This window comes from Tauraco erythrolophus, chromosome 4 (assembly GCF_009769465.1).
Source record: "Tauraco erythrolophus isolate bTauEry1 chromosome 4, bTauEry1.pri, whole genome shotgun sequence".
Taxonomy (NCBI): Eukaryota; Metazoa; Chordata; class Aves; order Musophagiformes; family Musophagidae; genus Tauraco; species Tauraco erythrolophus.
This window is the reverse complement of record NC_141468.1, coordinates 79,382,522-79,401,062: the sequence shown is the minus strand read 5'-3', so window position 1 is coordinate 79,401,062 and position 18,541 is coordinate 79,382,522. Positions and strand designations below refer to the sequence as shown.

The 18,541-nt window shown below is 43.7% G+C and overlaps 1 protein-coding gene across 1 annotated transcript; it reads left to right on the top strand.

The window, feature by feature from the left end:
* KCNJ8 (potassium inwardly rectifying channel subfamily J member 8) lies at positions 1–4,796 on the top strand. Its single transcript, XM_009988092.2, has 2 exons — positions 1–365; positions 3,896–4,796. The coding sequence occupies exons 1-2, from the start codon at positions 1–3 to the stop codon at positions 4,794–4,796; spliced, it is 1,266 nt and encodes a 421-aa protein (XP_009986394.1).
* The last annotated feature ends 13,745 nt before the right edge of the window (positions 4,797–18,541 follow it).

Below are 18,541 nucleotides of genomic sequence, written 5' to 3'. Positions count from 1 at the left end.
ATGTTGGCTCGGAAGAGTATCATCCCTGAAGAGTATGTGCTGGCACGGATCGCTGCCGAGAACCTGCGCAAGCCGCGCATCCGAGACCGGCCGCGCAAAGCCCGCTTCATCGCCAAGAACGGGGCGTGCAACCTGGCGCACAAGAACATCCGTGAGCAGGGGCGATTCCTGCAAGACATTTTCACCACCTTGGTGGACCTGAAGTGGCGTCACACGCTGGTCATCTTTACCATGTCCTTCCTGTGCAGCTGGCTGCTCTTCGCCATGATGTGGTGGCTGGTGGCTTTTGCCCATGGCGACATGGACCCAAGCACAGAAAGCACTACAAACAGCACGAAGTGGACACCGTGCGTGACGTGTGTCAGGTAAAGATCAGTCAGTGGGGTGAAGAAAGGGGGAAAATGGAGCTGCCTGCTGACCTGCCGATGCCTACAACGCAGCTCTGGCTTTACGTGAACTGTTGTGCTCGGTTAAGAGAGTTGAAAAGTGCAGTGTTTTCCTCTAGATTGCGTAAACTCAGCAAGCCACCTGGGCTTGGAAAATACTGTACTGTAGATTTCTTTGATTCCTTACAGGATCTGAAAGAGAGGGAGACCTGCTGCTTTTCATGTGTCTCCACACTCTGTGGGTAACATACCTTGCCTGTCGAGATAAGAGCCTGCTACAAGAGTGGGTATGTGTTATGTGTATTGTAACGTTGTCTACGGCAGCAGGAGCATCCCCAGCGTGGTGCGAGCCACGCCGGCGAAAGGTGGCCACCCCAAAAGCGGTGCGTGAGAGGCAGGGCAAAAAACGTGCCGCTTAGGGCAAAATTAGATGTCTTTCAAGATGACTCTCGTGAGACAGCTAAATATGGGGTGCTCCAAAATACTTTGATGAAGCTGTAGGCCAGCAGTTTGACAGAGGAGCAGTTTCCATAGTGCTCGTGATGCGTCAGGGAAAGCTTAAGGGACTATTAGGTTAAATGTCACTTGTTAAAGTATTTGACTCTCTGTCCCCAAAGCCATGATGAATTTTCAAGGCACCGATAAACTGACACATACATACACGAAATAAAAGAGTGTTTGTTAACTGGAGGTGGGGGTAAGCAATAAGATTGTTCCGTCACCCCATCAATAAAATCTCTTTTCACAGTGCTGGGTGTTTAAGCAGAAGGGTCCTGGTTCGGCACCACAACACTGCCCTGGCTCAGCTGCCTGCTCACGTGGCAGTGCTGAGAGGGGCTGGGGGGGCACGGGGGCCGCTGAGACCTCAGAGCATCCGCTGCCCCCTTCTCCTTTCTCTTGCACATAGCTTCGAGGCACCTCACCAAGTTTGAAGGGACATTCTGTCTGGCTCATGAGGGAGCAGGGATTTCATTCCCTCTTCGTTTTGGCACTTTTTTCCAAATGGGGATTTTCCCAGCTAAAGGAAATGAGGACTTTTTTCCAAGCTAACCTTCCTCAGGTTGGGGGGTTTGGGGCAGAGGGAGGGCGCGTTGCTGTTTTACTTCTTTTCCAATGGCTGACCACAGGCAGTTGCCCCTGAAGTGAGACATCATGACCCAGCTTGCGCCTGCTGGGGCATCACCCCCGGCGTTTCTGGGATTTGTGGGATTTGTCCAACCCCAGTTAGCGAGTAGCTACACCCCTCCGGCTGCTAACCTCTGCTGCGAGGGGTGTGAAAAAGCAGAGCAAACAAATAGGTGTAACTTTGTGGTTTAGCCCATGACAAAGAACACACCTCGCTCCCTCGGGCGAGTACCTGGGGTGGTTTGGCCAACAGCTGCTCAGGTGTCTGGGTCCAAGCTATGGAAAATCTTTTCCCTTCGTAGTGAAATACTTCGTCTTGTTAAATCTGGCTACTGCTTCAGACAAAGTCGTGTAACAGCAATATGATGGCTGACATTTTTAAGAATGGTGAGTTGTTGGATGTAAACTATATTTAGTATTGCAATTATATGTATGCCAAAATAATGGCAAATATCTTTTTTAACTTGCTGTCCTGAGATTTAGGCCCACAGGTATTTCAGGAGAGCTTTCTTGGGTAGGTGCCACTACAGATTTACAGGAAACCTGGTTTTGGAAATAGTAACCAGTGCCTAGAACTTGCACAGCACTTTAATTTTTCAAAGTACTGCAGAAATTTAGAATTCTCAGAGCTCTTTGCCACACAAAACAAACATTATCCAAAGAGAAAAACTGTTACACAGCTCTAAAGGGAAGGACCTGGGAATAGTGTGATTTGGAGTTTCTGGCTCCATCTTCACATGGTCTAAACACTGTACAAACTTGCTGCTCCAGTTACTTTCACTGTAGAAAGGTGGATTCTCCTTCTCTTTTCTTTTTTTATTTTTTTTTTTTTACGGAGTACTGTTAAGGAAAATCAGAATATTTACTCCACAGAGCTTTAAGTTGAATTAAGCTGAATTGAGTTTAATCCAGAAGCTTCATTCTGCATGCTAGTGAGTATTCATGAACATAAGAAATCATTCCATTAGTTCTGTTAATTTACTCCTTCATCCCTGATTTCTTCAGAGTGAAAGGCAAAAATAAACCCCTCAATAAAAGGGAATTTGCCAAAGATTAAAAAAATAGAAAAGGCAAAAAAAGGGACAAAGTTCTTTCAAAGATATCTCTGCAGAGACTGACTGGTTTTCTGAAAGATGAACTTCCTCATTCTACAGAAAATTATCCCTGATACTGCCTGTGCTATTTTATGTTTCCTCATGACCACACGTTCACTGAAAATATGGTTAGGGAAAAAAAAGAAAAAGTTATTTAAAAGCAGATTAATTGAAAAGCAAACCAAAACCAATGAATGGTTTAGAACTATCTTCATGGACAGGACATATATTTTCCATAGGTAAAGCCATGCTGAGCATGATAATCCTTCAAACATTGGTGGGTTGCACTATGTTAACAGGGTGACTGTGATACTAGTTCGTATGAGACCCAATGTGCTGCATGTCTGCTGGATAAACCCCGGGGTGCTGATTTGGGGCGTAAGAGACGCTGGCGAAGGATATATCCGGTTACAAAAGGAAACGAAAGGCCCTGGCATATACAGGGAATATGGCCTTGTGGGCTACTATAAATAATGTATTTGGAAAGTTTGTGGGCGGCATCCTCTGATGTCCAGCACTACAGGGGACATTTAACTCAACCCGCACTTCTACAACCCACTTCTGTGTTGAAATTTTCCAGCTAGTCTTTCCACGGCAGTGAGCTAAACCCAAACCCCAGCTCACAGAGTCGTCCTCCTGCCGGGATGTGCAGAGGGGACCGTGGAGGCCACCAGCCTCTCTCTGCAGCCTGATCCTGTGGGTTCAGTCGCAAGGCGAGCAAGGGTTCGGGAAGTGTCACGGGTCTGGGAGTGAGTGTCCCCTTTCCTTCCAGCAAATCCTTTTAAAGGGGGTCACGACACGGAGAGACAGGTAGTATGAGTGAAATGTTGCAGTTTTCCCAGTTTCCTTTCCCTGCACAGGCTGGTGGAAGAGTCTCAGTGTGCCAGCCGATTGCTCATCTATCTCCAAAACCACCGCTCTCTGCCAAGAGCTTCATGGGACGCAGATGGTGGAAAGCCCAGGTGTCAGAGCACTGTCAGCTAACACAGCAGGTGGTGTATCTTCCTGAACAGAGGATCTAGTGAGTTTTTCAGGGTCACCTAGTGATACAGACAGTCCTTTAGGAGCTCAGGCTCTGAGGTCTTCCCTCTCACCATCAGGTACTGCACCGACTATACAAGAACAGAGTCATCGAGCACACAGTGCTTTTGTTGGTGTCAACAGAAGGCTTAAGTGTACCAGAACTGTACAAATAGGTCCTTCAGTTTGTTTCTGGAAAGGACGTGCTAGTAGCTTCTCAGTTCGTGTTTGATGTCCTTAGAGTTAACTTTGTGCAATCTTCTCCTCCAGGTCTTTCACTTCCGCTTTCCTCTTCTCCATTGAAGTTCAGGTGACCATTGGTTTTGGGGGCAGGATGATGACAGAGGAATGTCCCTTGGCCATCACGGTCTTGATCCTGCAGAACATTGTGGGTCTGATCATCAACGCGGTCATGCTGGGATGCATATTCATGAAAACCGCGCAAGCTCACAGGCGTGCCGAGACCTTGATTTTCAGCCGGCAGGCGGTCATTGCAGTTCGGAACGGCAAGCTTTGCTTCATGTTTCGAGTGGGTGACCTCAGAAAGAGCATGATCATTAGCGCCTCAGTGAGAATCCAGGTTGTGAGGAAGACAACAACCCCTGAAGGAGAAGTCATACCCATTCACCAAGTAGACATCCCTGTGGATAACCCCATTGAAAGCAACAATATTTTCCTCGTGGCTCCCTTAATCATTTGTCACGTCATAGACAAGCGGAGTCCTCTTTATGATATCTCCGCTGCTGACCTGGCACTCCAGGACCTGGAGCTCATCGTGATACTTGAAGGAGTCGTAGAAACGACTGGCATCACGACGCAGGCGAGAACCTCCTACATAGCAGAGGAAATCCTGTGGGGTCACCGCTTCGTGCCCATCGTCACTGAAGAGGAAGGCGTGTATGCAGTCGACTACTCCAAGTTCGGCAACACCGTCAAAGTGGCAGCACCACGTTGCAGTGCTCGAGAGCTCGATGAGAAGCCGTCCATTCTCATCCAGACCCTGCAGAAGAGCGAGCTGTCCCACCAAAACTCCCTGCGGAAGCGCAACTCCATGAGGAGAAACAACTCCATTCGGAGGAGCAACTCCATGCGGAGAACCAACCCCTCCCTCATCGTGCCCAAAGTACAGTTCATCACGCCTGAGGGGAGCCAGAGCGCCTCAGAAACGTGATACATGGCTTTGTGCGAGGTCGGTGGGCTTTGGAAGGAGGAGGCACCTGTGGTGTTTTGTTTAAATTTTCTTTTAGTTGAGAAAATGAGGACACGACGCAGAAAAGAACCGTGCAGGAACTATTTATTCTACTACTTACTGAAAGCACCACCTCATGGCATTAGGAAACACTTTAGCACTTGGTGTATGAAGTAATAAAAAATGGCACATACACTAAAGAAGACACAGCTCACTCCTGTAATATAATGTGTATTTATACTTGTTTTAATGGCATGCTAATTTTTTTAATCATATTTTTCCTATCAGGGGTCTCTTTCTTATCTTTTTCTGCTGGCTGTCACAAAATGTGGGGGTTTTTCTCTGTAAGTGGGTTACCCACCTGCAGGCAGAAGTGAGTCCTTTTTCAAAACTGCTGCATACAACAACTCTCACAGATTTTGTGTGAGATATTTGGTTATTGATCTTTTTGGGGTGAATTCCTTGTTCTTTTGACAGGAGTACCTAAATTCCTCAATGATTTCACTGAAGAAGAGCCAGGATTTTACCTTCAGTTTTCCAGATCTTTTCTTTCCGCTGGTTTACGGCAAAGGCGTTTTGAGAGCAAATTCAGATCAGCTAAAGTGACCTGACCACCCCACCAGAAAACTGGTGCCGCTCCGGGCAGCACTGGCAGAAGAACCAGCGAAAGAGCACAGCCCCTTGCAGAGCACTGCTGTACGTCTGTAACGTAGCTGTAGCCCAAGCTGAGAAACTCAAGTCCTCTCGGTTGCCACCTGAGCATCCATTTCGCTGGAATTATTCAAGCTGAAAAAAGCACACGCCTCTTTAACATCCTCTTCGTATCGGTGGAAGACCAAATCTTGTTTTGTTTTCTCTTACGAGTTCATGCACTGAAGGCAACAAGTGTACTTCCTTCACTTACTGTATTTTTTGTAGGATTAAGTCTGTTTGCTTCAGCAGAAGGTTGCTCTTTGCTAACGGGAATTCATGAACAGGAGTAAAAGGGAACCATGCCAGTAATATTAAACATAGTATTTTCAAAACTATCTAAATAATTTTCAGGGGTTCTTGGGTGCTGCTGCTGAATTACTGCTTTTCAGCAGTGTCTCACCTGTGTTTTTATGTAATACGGCATTGAGAACTGGTGGTAAGCAGCTTTTCTCTTCAAATTAAAATGGACATTTGTTATCTAGAGCCCTCCCAAAAAATGTCACCACAAGTTTTCCTACAAGAATAAATAGATGTATGGCAGCTAGTCGTATCACATTTGGTAATGCTAAATTGCTGCATGCTTTTTACCTCTGTGAATAAGTGTAATCATGGACAAATTCCTGCTCAAATTCCTTACAAGAGTTGCCTTATTATGTCTGTGGCTCAAGAGAAGTACTCTCCCTGTGCTGATTCTCTGAGCCCCTCAACCACTTTAATCTTTTATTATTTTAAATATTTGCTTATCCCTGTCAGGTAAAATAGTTGAAAGCAATGCTGGAGTCTTATTCTCTTTGGAAGTCAGTTCATCACCAGAACTCATATGGACAGTTCGCAGGCTTCGCGCAGTGTCGGGTGGTGGCACAGAGGGGCATTGCTCTGTAGTGTAGGCTCCCTACATTTGGAGCAGGTGCTCTCCAGAAAATAAACACTGATGAAATACTTCATCTGAAGCAGTAGCGGAAACTGAAGTTTCTGCTAAAAGCATTCATTCCCTGGCCTGCCCATTAATGTCTGGGAGGATGGATGGTGAACATCTGGAGACGTTAATCTGTGCATTGTGTGTCCAAACAATGAACATCTGTAGCTTCCAAGAAGAGTCAGAGCGAAGGATATACAATTTATCTCTGGCCTCTGTTTCCAGGGCTGTGAATTTCTTTGAGGCTGTCTGTTTGATAAATGGTTGTCAGATGCTGTACAAAAGCAAATTTTCTACAAAATAAAAAAGTGCAATAACGATTCCTTCCGCCTCTGATTTTTCCTTGTTTCTTTCTCTTTGTTTCTTTATAGCATCCATTCATTCTTCTATACCCTTAGTCCTTCTTGTATCCCAGCCTTTTCCATGGTCCTTTTGAGTAATGACTTGATATTATCTCAATAATCTCTCAGTATTTCAGCTGAAATTTTTTTTACCTACAACCGTTTTTTTGTACACTCTTCCTTCCAATTTTTATTTTGCCTTCGTGTCTCTGCCAGCTTTACACCTAATGTACTGTCTTTCCCATAAAGCTGTGATAGGGATATTGGTATTTTGAAGCAACATCAAGGCACCTAAGTCATACGCAGGGATGCTGAACAGATATACAAGGCAGACCCTTGTGTCATGAATGTCGTGTTCACATGTGCTATGCTGCTGCTCCTTGCAGAAAATCCCCTAGTGCAAAGGCCCTTTCTTGAGCAATTTTTGCGATCCTGGAAGAGGCCAGCAGCAGAAGCATTCAGGGTAAGCCACCTGGCTGGCCGTGGAGAGAGGTGGGGATGTTTTGGGGCCAGGAGCTGCGTTCTTCACTGAAGGACAGGTTTCAGACCCACCTTTGTGACATTGTGCCTGCTGAGAGGGGATGAGCTGAAAGCACCACAATTCAGTATGTTTAAGTATTTATTCTTCCTGGCAACTGTATCAGATGAAAAGGGCTTTATTGTAAATTTGAAGTTTTTTGTGTTTAAAGTATGCTGTCAAGATAAGAACGGCAGTTGAGATTTCTATCGTCAAATACTGCTGACAGTTCATGCTGGCATTCAATTGTCTGTCTCTCTCATTGATAATAATTTAGAAAATTAGAAGCAATAATGTATAATCATCATCTGACTGCCACCCCTTCAGAGTTATGGTGTCCCTACCATTCCCATCCCCCTGTAATATGATGTAACTGGAACTGTGTTATTGAGCATTGCTTATTCCAGGCATTTAATACACCTCAGTTCTTTGAACAGTCTACAGGACTATGTCGCTGTCACTGGTGTAGCCCTCTGTTGGCAGCAAAACTATTTCCTAAGAGCAGAAAGGTGATTGTAAAGTCCTTCCAAGACAGGTGTAGTATCTGGAACTGCGCTTTATTTTTTCTTTCTAGCCTTAACTTTAAGAGCTTCTCTATTTTAAAGAGAAGAATGGCAGTGAGACCCTTTATCCTCTCTTTGGATACCCAGAAGATTCAGAGTTACTCCAGTGGGGACAGAGAGAGCAAACACAGACAGTGCTTACAGGGGATATAGAGCTTAATGCTCGAGGGTTGAAGCCAAACTCTGAGTAATAAGATCTGGAGGAAACTTTCCCTGTTGGAAGGTTATTCTGTAGCTGTCACCTTCAGGATTTCTTGTGCTCTCTTTTGAAATATTTGGTGTGGGCCAGGGACAGAGGCAGGACCCCGGCACAGGCACGCTCCAGGCTGGACAGATAAATCGGGTCTCTGGAGGAGGGCTGGCAGACCACAAGCACAAAGACTCTTCCTTTCCTCCCACCCAGAGTGATGCCCTCAAAGCCCACAGTGAAACCAGCCAGCGGAGAGCCCCGGCTCCAGCCAAGTCTTGCCAGGAGACACAACGTACAGCCGTTGAGTCTGGCTACAGGGAGTAGCCCTCAGCACCCATGGCATGGAGGAGAGCGCTGCTGAACCAGGCAGGGCTGAATGTGGGGTTTGGGGTGGCCAGCAGGAGTGGGGAACCTGGCCGAGCAGGGTCTGAGCAGCAGGCAAGGCAACGGGGTCACCCTTCAAGCCTAGGCTGGACCAGGACTGCTGAAGATATAAGCAGGATGGGCACCTGGGCGTTAAAAGCTGCTGGAAGGGGGATCATGACTCAAGGAGCAGTAACTGGGTGTGTTTCGGGTGCCCTGGGGCACTCTGTCTGGCCCTCACAAATGCTTGGATGGCCACTGGTCTCCTGTCGCCACCATCCACAGAAGAGTTATCCCATGTTTTCTGGGTCACTCAAGACATCAAATAGTAAAAGAGCAAGAAGTATATTCAGATTTAGCTAATACCTCATGTCTGTAACAGGCCTTTACCCTAATGCCACATCTTACTGGAGGCCATCAGGTCATTTCAGAGGCACAGGACTCAACTCAACCTCACAGCCATCTTGAATGTATTTCATGAAAACACATACCTTTATCTATATTGCATAAAGTTCAGGCAAGGAGTTATGCTTCTGCTTTTCCTTCTGGAAAGTGGTATGCACACATCATTCTTCCTGACTGAAAAAACACAACTAATTTTTCCTATCTTTTCTTCCTTCACAAACTAAGATTGAGGACATTTTGTGAAACCAGTTTCCAAGCTCTCCAGTGATTATTATTAGCCAATGCTTGTTGCTGCAAACTGAAAAAGTAGTTAGTGCAAGACCAGAAAGAGCCTTTGACTGAAGAAAGACATTAGATATTATATGATGAATGGAACAAAGCTTTCATTATTTTTGACAAATTATATTCTCTGAGGAGCCTGATATTTTCAAAACACTGATGGGGGCTTTGGGAGGCACCATCAAGGAATAAATCATGTCGAGATAGACTCTGATTTGGTGCTGTGCTGCTATTAGCAACAGGGGTTTGTAGCCCCAGCACAGCGTCAGTCTGGTCTGGATGCTTGCTGTCACTCAATGCGATGCTGGGGGTTCGCAGTGAGCTGGGTGGTTGCTGGCTTCAGGAGCTGTGGTCCCCAAACTCTGTGGGGAGTGATGCTGAGGCTCATGGATGTGGGGTGGCATCTGGAGGCAGCGAGGATCCTGGGTTGCTGACTTGTCCCCCAGGAGCAGATTGGGAAGCAGTGTGGATCCCCAGGTGCTTTGGACAGTGTCCTTCACAGGAAGGTATTGTTCTTCATGTCAAGCTGATGGAGGACACTCTTGCTGTACGTGATGGGTGGCTATGAAACACAAAATGGTGGAGTAAATTCCCACTTTTCCAGACCTGATTTCCTGGTCTGGGTTGCTTACATAGCCAGGTGAGAGTTAACTTTTTGTCCCCCAAACGCTTATATTAAAATATATTTTCCATGTGTGTGTGTTTACATCGCATCCAGACTAATCTAAGCTGATAAGCAAGAATTTCTAATACCCTTAGCATATTAATAATGCTTCTCGGCCCTATCTCTCTGAATTATGTTTCCTACTTCCCCTTAAGAATTCTTTGAACTTTAAAAAGAAAAGATTTCTCATGTGATAACTGGACAGTAAAGATAAAGCATGTTCCCACATTCCCTTATTGGACACTGTAGAGAGATTTAGCCTGCAGAGACGAGATCAGTGCTGTCCAAGAGAAACAGCCACTAAGATTGAAGCACCCACAGTCAGGACACATCACCAAGGGGCTTGGATTAAAAGAAATATTTAAAAATACTAAGTGTTCAGTAGGTTTCTGGCTATGGACGCCTTTCAGATCCCTGATGAGTTATTGGTTAACAGTGAAGGGAATATGCTAGAACCATCAAGACATGCTACAACATAAGAAAGACAAAAAACATGCATTCAAGGAAAACATTGTCCATATTTTAGTTATTGCTACCAATAATTTTAACATTTAGGTTGTTAAAAGTTCAAAGAGGCAAAAGAAAAAGTGATGGATTCTCTCTTTGCCTTTAACAAAGGTTGAACGCCTTTTTTTTTTCCTTCTACTCTAAAAAAGAGTCGATTCCACTGAAGACATTACTTCTACCCACAAACATGCTGTAGTTTTCTGGAGGATACATGCTAGTCTCAACACACTTTTCTCGGCTCAGTGCAGGAATAGCTGCTTATGATGTCATGGCCTGTGCTGCTCAGGAGGTCAGACATGATGATCTAATGGTCTCTTCTGCACTCCAAATTTATGAAATAGGAAGGGTTAATGAGTTTTGGTCAAGAGAAAGGCTTCCTCTGATTCAAAAGTCTTAAATTAAGCTCCCACTGAGGAAACAAACAAACATGGGGGAGGAGAGGGAACAACAGGGTTAGGCATCTCCAAATTGTTGATTCGTTTTGACAAACGCATTTCAGAGCTAATTACAGATCCTTCAAACAGTACTGACAGATGTCTCTGGGGATAATTTGTAAAAAATAGGGTATCTTATCATTATAGGAGTTTGCTTCTTACTGTTGTTAAATTTTGGCTTAGTAGCAAGGATGAGAAAGTCAGTTTCTGTGTGGGCCAAAATGCAATTATGTTTCTTCATTTTATGGTCTACTGCAAAGATCATTAAATTGAGGAATGGCGCTGGAGCGACTGCAAAGGGCTGTCGCGGTTTGGAGCTTGGTGTCTTCCTCACCCAGGGAACACCACTGCTCTCCTCAGGCGCTGTGTTTGTAACCACAATAGCCACGAAAATTAATTGCATCCTTCCATGGCCCAGCCTCGTTACCCTTCAGGACATATTTTTTGATGTTAGGTCTTTGATTCTGGGTGATCTGGGTTGGTCTGTTGATTGCTTCTGCTGACTGTCACAGTTTTCAGATTGACTCAAGGCCAGGATTTAAAGCAAAACTGAAGGGTTGCAATAGCCAGTAGATGAAACTCTACTGAGTTTGAGTGAGGGAAAGTGGTAATTGTTAGCCCCTTGCATGGGCTTGCTGTGTGTCTCACAGCATTTCCAAAATATATCAAATAGTAAAGGATGCTCCATGCTCAGTCTTAGCCAGTGTTTCTAAATTATGTTATAAACAGATACTACTCCTGGCTGATCAGATTAAATTGTTTGTGATGTGCTGTAAGTCTGAATGTGCTTCTTGAAATATTTAATTTAACCTGATTTTAAAGACTCGAGTATCCTTCAGTTTATATTGGTATTAAGTGTGTCCTTATCACTCATGAGATTTTCTCCTTCAAGGACAATAACCTATTGAAATATTAATTCAGATATTCTCATTAAAGATAAAAAGCAACACTCAATGAGCAAAGAGTAAGTTTACATTTTGGTCAGCTGCTCAGACACAACAAAAGTGCTTATGATAGAGCATCATGTTTCTGTGAAGGTTTGTATTAACTGTGTGACTGAGGCCAAGTTTTTCAGTATGTCCTTTTCCAGAGATTTAAAACAGAAAAGCGAAAAGCCTTCTACAACGCAATTTATTGTGATGCATCTTGAGGAATGACCCCAAGAAAATACGAGGTTGGACATGACTACATTTATTACAGAGGTCAAGCTCAGTACTGCACTTCCACTTGTGCTCGATTGCAAAGGACAGCTGCCCCATCACTGAGAGCGTAAGGTGATGTCCAATATTAAAACTGGGTTTATTTTTTGCTTGAATAACAAAGTCTCACCAGTTTCACTGAGGTCAGCCAATCTCTGCAAAAGTATTAATGTGGAGTAAGAGGTTGCCATCCTTCGCTTAGGGGCGTGAGTGTGGTAGCATTGACTCAACTGCGCATTGTATATCTACACCCTTGCTGTCTGTAGGGGAGGGTTAACTCCCACAGGATTTCAAGTTAATGCTCAAGTGCTTTATTCAGTTGCAGCCTAAGTTATGACTCCAGGTTGATAGGGAAAACCCACATATGTCACCCATAAGACATTCACAGAATTAAACTAGGAGTAGTAAGATGATCACGTAAGGCCACAAAGCAGCTGCCAGCAGTGGAGCCACCACCAGACCCTTACTTAATGAAGGCTCCAGAAAAAATGGGGCATTTTCTGGAGCTTTTTTCCTTGCTTAAGTCCTAACAAATATTTCACCCCTATTTAATTAACTTGGAAACAGTGTAGCCCAAATCACAGACAAACTCTTGAAACATTTCCTCACAACAGTTTAAAACCTCTGATGTTTTTAAGTAATGGAAAATCCTGCCTTTAAAATGCAAAGGGCTATGCTGCACATTGTTTTCAGGGGGAGCTGGAGAAGGTCCAGGGCTAATATACTTCAGTCACATCAATTACTACAGTAAAAGCACGAAACCAGAGTAATGAGAATTTAAGATGACTAAAATAAAGATTTCCTGACCATGCACTGAATGTTAAGTAGAATGGTCTTCAAAGCAGAGTTGGCACAAACTTTACTGATGGAGGTGTTTAAAGTGAGACCATACACAGACACGTACAAGCGTAATAATTTAGCAGGGAAATATGTCAATTAAGTCAACCATATCTTTCTCATTTCAAATGTCGACATTTGAACACTCATTCACTGAGAGGCTGCTAGTGATGCCCACAAACCAGAAAGATCTTCTTTAGTAGGTAGCCACACCTTGCACAGTGCTTGCAATTCACTGCAAATCCCACAGCTAGCAACTAGTGACAACTCCTTATGTCTTTCCAACCTAATACATCTGTGTATATTAATGCGTTATTTCCTATTCTGCTTCAAGCACAAGACTATTAATTTATCAGTAAATTTCTTAAATTTAAATTCTTGTGTATATTATCAAATCAAAGGAGAAAAGCTTGTTTAACTTGATATTTATATAAATAGATATATATATAAAAAATTATGTAGAGAGGTAAGTGTTTGCACTGCCAGATTTGATGGTAGGGATTCTCCAGATTATTGTTACTTTGACTTTCCAGCCAATAAATTGCACTTAAAGCTTGCTCTCCGACCACACACACAAATCATACCTACACCTATACCCATACCTCTACCTCTACCTCTACCTCTACCTCTACCTCTACCTCTACCTATACCTATACCTATACCTATACCTATACCTATACCTAGCTAGCTATCTCTGTATCTATATATCACAAATCTTCATGTCTCAGAGACCCCTTGTACGCTTTAGAGAGGAAAAGATCATCACCGTGGTGGACTTCTTTCCCATCCAGGGCCTCGACTAACTGCATTGACCTTTGAGCAAAGCTACCAGCTCCATCTGTTCTGGCAGACATTAAGGAAGGTCCGACACAGCAGAAGATGCATTTTTTGTTTGGGAGAACAGACTGTGAAGGGGAATTTTCATCCTTATTAGGGCAACCTAGCAGTGATTAATGTGACATGATGTCACAGGAGAAACACTGGTTTTGAGACTGATTTTTGTTTGTAACTCTTTGAACGTGTTGGTTCAGATTTCTGTCAAGTGTCTCAGAGAGCTTCACATGACCACTTTCCTCTTTGAAGTTTTCAACTTGACTTACATATGTATGCAGTGGTGGAGAAAGGCTGGTACGTGCCAGTGAGCCATCTGGACAGAAACTGGGACAGGATAGTTGCAAAGTGAAGCTTATTTTTCTTCCCTTGTCGGTATTTCCAGGCATTTCGTATGGGCTCTTCAGAAAAGTCATTTGGAGTATTACACAGGGGAAATAAACAGTAATGGAAAAATGTGTGCGTGTAGAAGCGTGCATGTGCAAACACTCTTGCAAAGACCATTTATGTTTTGTTCCTGAATGTTTTTGTGAAAAAGGAAGGGTTGTTTCAGTAGAAACAGATTTCAGGCCTCCCTTTGAAAAACTTGCCCATAGTAATTTGGCGCAAGAAATCATCCAGAGGCTGTGGCGGTTCAACTCGATGAACTTGTCTTACATATGGACCCATCTGCCCAACAGCATCAGTCATGGCATGAACGCAAAAGTGGGTACAAATGTACCTTCCAAGGGGTGAAATACCCATTAGCAAAGACATGGCAGGCTTCCCAAATGGTTTCCTTCAGAGATCTGAGTTTTTAAAGGCTAACACCTGCTCTTGGTACCCACTCATGGCCCCAGGGAGCTCCACGAGCGCTCGCAACCACAGCCGATGCCGTACAGGGATCTGCACACACCATGCAGGACACGTGCTTCCAGTCATGGAAAGCAGTAGCAACCACACAGCTACGTGCTGCCCTGTTCACATCAGGCAGGGACTCGCTTCCAGCTGGGTCGCACGTTATGGCCATGTGAACTTCACAGCAACAGTGAGGATCAGCCCCAGATCTTCTTGCTCTCCAAAGCATATGTGCCTAACGTCCCCCCAGGGAAGGCTTGCTCGGAGCTGCCAGAAGCACAGTTCAAAGGACTGGGAAAGACAAACCAGATTCCTGATTCCCTTCCACAGCTTTTGCTTTACCTCTTGCTAAATGGTTGATTATTTTATGTGAAGGTCTTGCACAGGCTCTGAACTGGAATAGTCCCTTGTGCCCTCTGGCTGAGCATTAACGACCTGGGTTCTCTGTAATATGTAGTGGATAGTGAATGCTGACACAGTTCCTACAGGCAAAAGAGACAGAAAAAACAAGAATGGTACAACAAGCCATTTTCAGCACACATGAGGTATTGTAAAGAGACAACAACAAGGCAAGAAAGACTCCAGGGATACCGGAGACCAAACTACTGCAGCAGACTTGAAGGAACACATTATCCGAGGGAGGAGAAGACAGCTCCTCCAGGGAGCCAGGCTGATGTGGGAATGCACGGAAGAAGTCAAGGGACGACTGGATTTTAAGGAAAGCAGAAGTGAATATCGGTTGTTCACAGTTTTTTAAAAACACTTCTTACAAAATGTACTATTATTTTCAGTGAAGTAAACGTGGGTTTGGTTTATATCAGATCAAAGACTTCTGAAAGGGAGATCTGCAAGTACTGGATTCCAGTTGCTGTGCTGGGTAGGACATGACAAGACATAGGTACCTAATGAAGTGTGAACTATAGACGATCATTTTCTAATTGGAAAAAATGTGAACATCATTAAAACATTGAGGATGCTGTTACCCACTGAGTTAGACAGAAACACCCGAGCACCTCTGAAATCCTAAACAGTTCAGCAATCTCTGTACACTTGCTTTAAGTCCCCTCCAAATTAGGAGGATTCTCAAGAAAGCCTCTAAATTTAAATATATGCTTAATAATCTAGAGTCCAGGCTTGAAGAGCACTCGAAGTGAAAAGTGGCAGGATCTCCAGAGCATAAATCTGTCTAGCAGGGGAGTTTTCCTAATCCTGAAGCAGCCCTTCCAAGCAGCGTGGGTATGTGCCTTCCAGTCCCAAGGAGCTATTTAACCCTAGACTTACACACAAACACAAGCATCTGTGTTTAGCCATTTCAATACAACCTCTGCCGGAAAAGAAAACGGCAGCAAGGTTCTAGTTGCCCTTTCCATATGGCAGCAGTGTATTTTGTTTTGTAGGTTTCTGGTTAAAAAAGGAAGATTATGTAGCAACAGGACCTCGATTAATAATGAAAAGAAAATCAGTAATCAAGGAAGCAAGCAAGGTGGGTTTCTTTTCCTGTTTTATACCTCTTGGTTCAGTACAGTTTTTGAAAGAATTGCCTCCTTTTCAACAGAAACAGAACTCCAGATGCTGCAGGGTAGACTGGTGCTGGTTGAAATGACAGATGTGAAAACTGTACAATGAAAACAAATTTAGGTACACTGTTTGGATCATCCATGTGTGTTTATTAGATCTGTCCTTCCTGTGAGTCTGTAAAGAGCCTTCCAACGCTGTGATTGCAAGCAGCTCGTATCAGAAAACAGTATCAGGTAGAAAGCAGAGGTTCAGATTAGCTGAAATTCGTGATTAGTTCTAATATAATCTGAACATAATCTGAATCTTTCGGATCCTGACTCCTAACTGGTGCAATGTGGTCTTCTGCGGAGGACTTCAGGTTTTCCGGATGCAATTCCAACACAATTTACAAGCATCATTCACTCTAACTATGTTGTATTTCCAGGAGATAGGACAAATATGTGTTTTTTATTTTACAAACAAAGCAGACTTTGTTTCTGGTTCAGCGAAGTAGTGAGTACACCGTAGTTACACCAGGTACAGATCATCACTGACCCCTTATGCCATGGGTGCTGCCCTCCTTTGCACTCACGTCTGTTGGCTCTGGCCCCCAAATTCCCTGTGAGAGAAAGCGTGAAAGCAGGGACAGACAATGGCCCAGTACTGAACTGGGATTTCCTGAGCTTGCCGTGCTACCTGCCACTGAAACGTAGCCAAAGTAGCCCAGCTCTGTCTTGCTCAGAAAAGCACTGGGAGGACAAACCCCTGTAATATCCACAGTCACAGGCCAGCTTAGCCTTAAGCATAAAGGCAAGAGCCCTACAATTACGTAATTACATGTACTGCTTGAAGTCAGGGAAAGAAAAATTACTTCTCCCATCTGAGCAGAGGCCCAGTAATCACTTGAGAAACAAAATGTCAAGCCAGAAGCATCTCCAGGGTACTGAGCATTCCCAGAGGAAGCAAGAGACGCATTTCTTCTCAGGAGATTTTCCCACCAGCAGAAAACAAGGCCATCACGCAGTTTACATAACAAAAAATTGTACAGATCCCAGTAGTAACAGATCAATTGAGGGGGTTTTGGGTGTGATTGTTTTGGTTTGGTTTTTATCTAGTTCATAAATCCAAAATTAAATATCTACAAACAGTATTTTGTGTTATTTTCCTGGCAATATGGCTTTCTCTTTGCCATTTAAAACAGAAGAGCCAGGATTGCAATGCAAAATCTCACCCGTGTGAAAACTAGACTGCAGTGCACACATCCCCTCCGAACATGCATTGCTGTATTACATGAAAGGAATTGGGAAACATGATAAGGTTGTAATAACTTACTTCACAGGAGTTGGTTTACTGCTGAATTCTCCCCTAGAACATGTCCCAGAGTACAGGAAAGGGAGGCTTTTTCTTGTCCTTCGTGCATCAGCCAAAATTGGATTTGTCACAAAAACAGAGAAACACCTAGACACTCAAAGTAGATGCCCTGCTTTAATATAATCTTTCTTTACTGAGTGTCAAACCCCAACATGCTAAGGAGAAGGATAATTCTTTGTTTCCTCTGTATAGCAAAATGAAGTCCTGGAAAATTACTTTCCTTTCCTCAGTCTAGTCCTAAGTTTTTGTTACCCCCTCATACACATGCACATCCTCTCTTTTCCTCTGACTATCATTGGCCCTGTCCTCTCCGGCTTCTTGTCCCCATGGGGGCAACTCGGTGTCAGCATGGAGCTCCTGGTCTGGAGCCACAGCCTGACTCAGTTCAACGTGAACATGGTGCCACATGGCGACCCAGCACTAGCAGACTTCCCTGGTGATCAGCCTGGCAGAAAAAATCGGAAATGTAATTGAATTCCAGAAATATTGAAAATAAAATACTATTGAAAAGCCATAGGCTGTGAGAAGACAGAGGAGGTAAGATTTAAATTCCATGTCTTATCTCTTTCACTGGTCAGGTTGCCAAGATCAGGGGGTTTTGGATTTATTTCTCTCTGGGATAGGAATGTCTGATCACTCCCAAAATGCTGTTCATTCTTAAATATTTGTGTCCTGAAATTTGACTGAAGATGGCAGACTTTTTTTTTAATCTAAAGACTTAATCCAGATTTTAACATCATGGTAAGACACTACTGGTAAGCATTTCATAGTTTTGTTTCTGTCTGAAATCAAGGAATCACAGAAGTTGAGACAGAGATATTTTATATTTGTCTTTTTCTTAATGGCATCTTTCATTGGATTCATTCCAAATCTTGATGGAAATATGTTTATCACACCAACAGAAACAGCCAAAATATAGCCATAGGAATCAGTTCTTGTTAGTGATCAAGGCTGGAGGCTGTTTATCAGACTGGCTTTACAAGAATCCAAACTATAGAAATCTACAGACATTCACTATGAAAGAGTGCAAAATTAGAATAAACATTCCTTACTCTGTGTGTATATATCTGCATAAACACATGCATATATGTAGCTGAAGGAACAGTTTAAGCAATGAAGATTAACAGATACACTACATTAGTCCTGTATGTTGATCTTCTGAAAACTGCAAAGGATTTCTTCTGAAAGCCTTTAAAAGATGGATCCTGACCTCTGCTGCACCGCTGCCTGGATAGAAGAGGATGCAGAGAAGATCAAGATTCATGGAAGAAATACAATATATT